Source organism: Notothenia coriiceps, unplaced genomic scaffold (assembly GCF_000735185.1).
Source record: "Notothenia coriiceps isolate Sejong01 unplaced genomic scaffold, NC01 NC01_scaffold00017306, whole genome shotgun sequence".
NCBI classification, from domain to species: domain Eukaryota; kingdom Metazoa; phylum Chordata; class Actinopteri; order Perciformes; family Nototheniidae; genus Notothenia; species Notothenia coriiceps.
The window spans coordinates 1-2,220 of NW_011350007.1; the positions used below are offsets into that span (position 1 = coordinate 1).

General features: G+C 48.3%; 1 protein-coding gene across 1 annotated transcript; it reads left to right on the plus strand.

Annotated features, from left to right (window-relative positions):
• Window positions 1-21: 21 nt before the first annotated feature.
• Window positions 22-2,214, plus strand: LOC104950240 (nicalin-1-like; the record flags this gene model as incomplete). Its single annotated transcript, XM_010776727.1, has 5 exons — window positions 22-160; window positions 595-821; window positions 1,595-1,682; window positions 1,776-1,814; window positions 2,168-2,214. Coding segments are annotated over exons 1-5 (473 nt in total), but the record flags the coding sequence as incomplete, so codon positions are not given.
• Window positions 2,215-2,220: the final 6 nt, after the last annotated feature.

Sequence of the window (2,220 nt, forward strand, 5' to 3'; positions counted from 1 at the left end):
CCCCCCCCCTTCCTCCTCAGACTCCAGCTTGCTGCAGGACAACGTGGCCTTCGTGCTGTGTTTGGACACTTTGGGGAACGGAGACACGATGCACCTCCACGTGTCCAAACCTCCCAAAGAGGGGTCTCCTCAGTTCACCCTGCTCAAGGAGCTGGAGCTGGTGAGAAGATCCACGCTCTCTATCATATTATATTATAACTCAGAGTGGGCGAGCTGACCAATCAGAGCACAGTTGGCTCATGGGGGGAGTGGGGGGCAGGAGCTCCAACAAGCCGTGTAGGACAGAGAGCGAATACACATACTATACAGAGATGCTGTATGAGAAACCAATGTGAGTTTGGAACATTGAACAATGTAAATGTATTCTAGTAGACCTCAACAATGGAATTATGATCAGTAGAAACGGCCGTGACATGTGACCTTTGATATTAACCAACAGCTGTGAGAGGAAGTTAACAGTTAGTCATTATTTGTCAAATCAGTTTTTTCTCACCTATTTTCTTCAGGTCTAAAATAAATGTTTCTCTACTTTTCTTTAAAAAACCCAGACTATTTATAACTATATCCTATAATGTTGGACTTGTGTCGTCCCAGGTGTCAGAGAGCCAGTTCCCGGACGTGAAGTTCTCGATGGTCCATAAGAAGATCAACCTGGCGGACGACATGCTGGCCTGGGAGCACGAGCGCTTCGGGATCCGCCGCCTGCCGGCCTTCACGCTGTCGCACCTGGCCTCCCACCGCCTGGCGCAGAGAGCCAGCATCATGGACGCCCGGTCAGTGTCCCCCTCCTCTCGCCACGGAGCGGGAGAGCCCCCTGCTGGGTGGGTGCACGTCTCTCTATCCCCCCAAAACAAAAGAGTAGAGTTTAGCTAACGTAGAGCCGTTCCTTGTACCTCTACCACTGTTAAATGTTCCGTCATGAGAGCCGTGTTCAACTGAGCAACCTTAAACCAGTGTGTCTCAAACCTTTTCATACCAAGGACGTCTTAACCAATGAAAAAACACTGGACCACCTAACTCCACAAATATCGTTTTTCTTGTGAGACTAAAGTGTTGCGCTGGGCTGTATCATGCATCGAAAGTGAAACTTAAGCTCGCTCCATTGCGGAGACATTCCTGCGAGAGTGCGGAGAACTTAAATCAATTAATTAATTAAAAATGTGAAATGTTACCAATATACTCACGGACCACTAGGGGGTGCTCACGGACCTCACTTTGAGAAGCACTGCCTTAAACCCATTCTTTACAAGCAGTTTGGCTCCTACACCAATATATAATACATTGGAGAGAAGTAATAGTTTTTCTGCTCAACGATTTATTTAAGGGTTAAAATAACAACGTGTTTCCCTGGGCAGGGTCCCATGATGTAACGTGTCCAAGTTTGAGCCACGGGTGTTTTTAAATTAAGAGCTTTCTGAACTCTTTTCTCTCCTCTCTGATCTATACCTCTCCTTTTCCTTCCATCTCCCTCTCTGTGTTTGGTAGAAACCTTTCGGTGTTTAATTTCACGCTCTACCGATCAGCTGATTTGACATTTCCTCGTGTTGTGCTCTCCTCCTCTCCTCTGACTCTCGGCTGCTCTCTGTGTCTCCAGGCCTCACGTAGATGTTCAGAAGCTCAGCAGAAACACAAAGCTGGTAGCAGAGGCGCTCGCCAGAGTCATATACAACCTCACTGAAAAGGTGAAGGAAGAAACGGATGGAAGGCGTTTATTTACTGTCTGCTTTCTGCCTGTGTTGTGACGTGTTGTTGTTGTTGTTTACTCTGCTGCACAGGGCGCTCCTGGAGACCTGCAGATCTTCACTGAACAGATGGTAAGTCTCTAAACTGGGAGGCACCGACCTCTGAAAGAAACAACTGTGTGTGTGTGTGTGTGTGTGTGTGTGTGTGTGTGTGTGTGTGTGTGTGTGTGTGTGTGTGTGTGTGTGTGTGTGTGTGTGTGTGTGTGTGTGTGTGTGTGTGTGTGTCGTGTCGTGTCGTCTGTGGTAACACTATGTGTGTGTCAGCAGTGGGTTTCCTCTGTTGTAACAGTGTGTGTGTGTCAGCAGTGGGTTTCCTCTGTTGTAACACAGTGTGTGTGTCAGCAGTGTTTCCTCCGTTGTAACACAGTGTGTGTGTGTCAGCAGTGTTTCCTCCGTTGTAACACAGTGTGTGTGTGTGTCAGCAGGTGCAGGACGAGCAGCTCTCGGCAGTCGTTGATTGGCTGACGGCTCAGCCCCG